Genomic DNA, 829 nt, shown 5'->3' on the forward strand with positions numbered 1-829 from the left:
AGTTTAATCAATAATTATAAATTTTATATCTAACGATGAAACAATTCTAATGCACAAAATAATATTTTTATTTAAATAATATTATTTTTTTACAGAATATTTTATAATTAAGAATGATAATATTATTCAAATCCACAAAGCTCTAACTTGTCTTACCCAATCAGAACAGATAATTATCTGATCCATATAAAATTATTAATATTATTATTTGATATTGTATCATTCTTAAATTTGCGATTTAATTTATATTATGTATATAATTATAGTTATGGTTATATAAATTTTAAAATTTAATTTTATTTATTAAATTTTAATAATTAATAAAAACAGGTAGAGACGCGACGGGTACTTACAAAGATATATTAGGATATAGATTTTACTAATAGTGGGAGAGGCAAAACAGGTTTTATATAGACTGTTATAGAACAAAACAGAATTTGATAAGACAAAATTTGCCTCCACCCATCCGATTGCCACCCTATATATTTATAGTTGATCTTGAGTTGGAATTAAGTATACAGTGTTTAATGTAATTTATAATAATGCATATACATAGGTTTCTTGAGGATGACTTTGACACCTACACAGGACAAATGCGAAAGCCTCACGTTTGGGGAGGAGAACCTGAACTTCTTATGTCCTCGCATGTTTTACAGTTAAGACAATTTTATTGTTAGCAAAATAATTTATAATTTATGTGTCTATTTTATTGCCATGAATTTGTTATTGATATTTTATTTTTATTTATATTTTTAAAATTAACTTTCATACTTATTATTATTATTATTATTATTATTATTATTATTATTATTATTATTATGGTAATTAA

The 829-nt window shown here is 22.4% G+C and overlaps 1 protein-coding gene across 1 annotated transcript in view; it reads left to right on the forward strand.

Annotated features, from left to right (window-relative positions):
• LOC107478675 (OVARIAN TUMOR DOMAIN-containing deubiquitinating enzyme 4-like) overlaps positions 1-829 on the forward strand; it is a 10,087-nt gene that overhangs the window by 8,433 nt on the left and 825 nt on the right. Inside the window, exon 4 of the mRNA XM_016098806.3 lies at positions 557-655. Coding sequence (XP_015954292.1) covers positions 557-655 — 99 coding nt within the window. The remainder of the gene's footprint in view (positions 1-556; positions 656-829) is intronic.

Source organism: Arachis duranensis, chromosome 3 (assembly GCF_000817695.3).
Source record: "Arachis duranensis cultivar V14167 chromosome 3, aradu.V14167.gnm2.J7QH, whole genome shotgun sequence".
Taxonomy (NCBI): Eukaryota; Viridiplantae; Streptophyta; class Magnoliopsida; order Fabales; family Fabaceae; genus Arachis; species Arachis duranensis.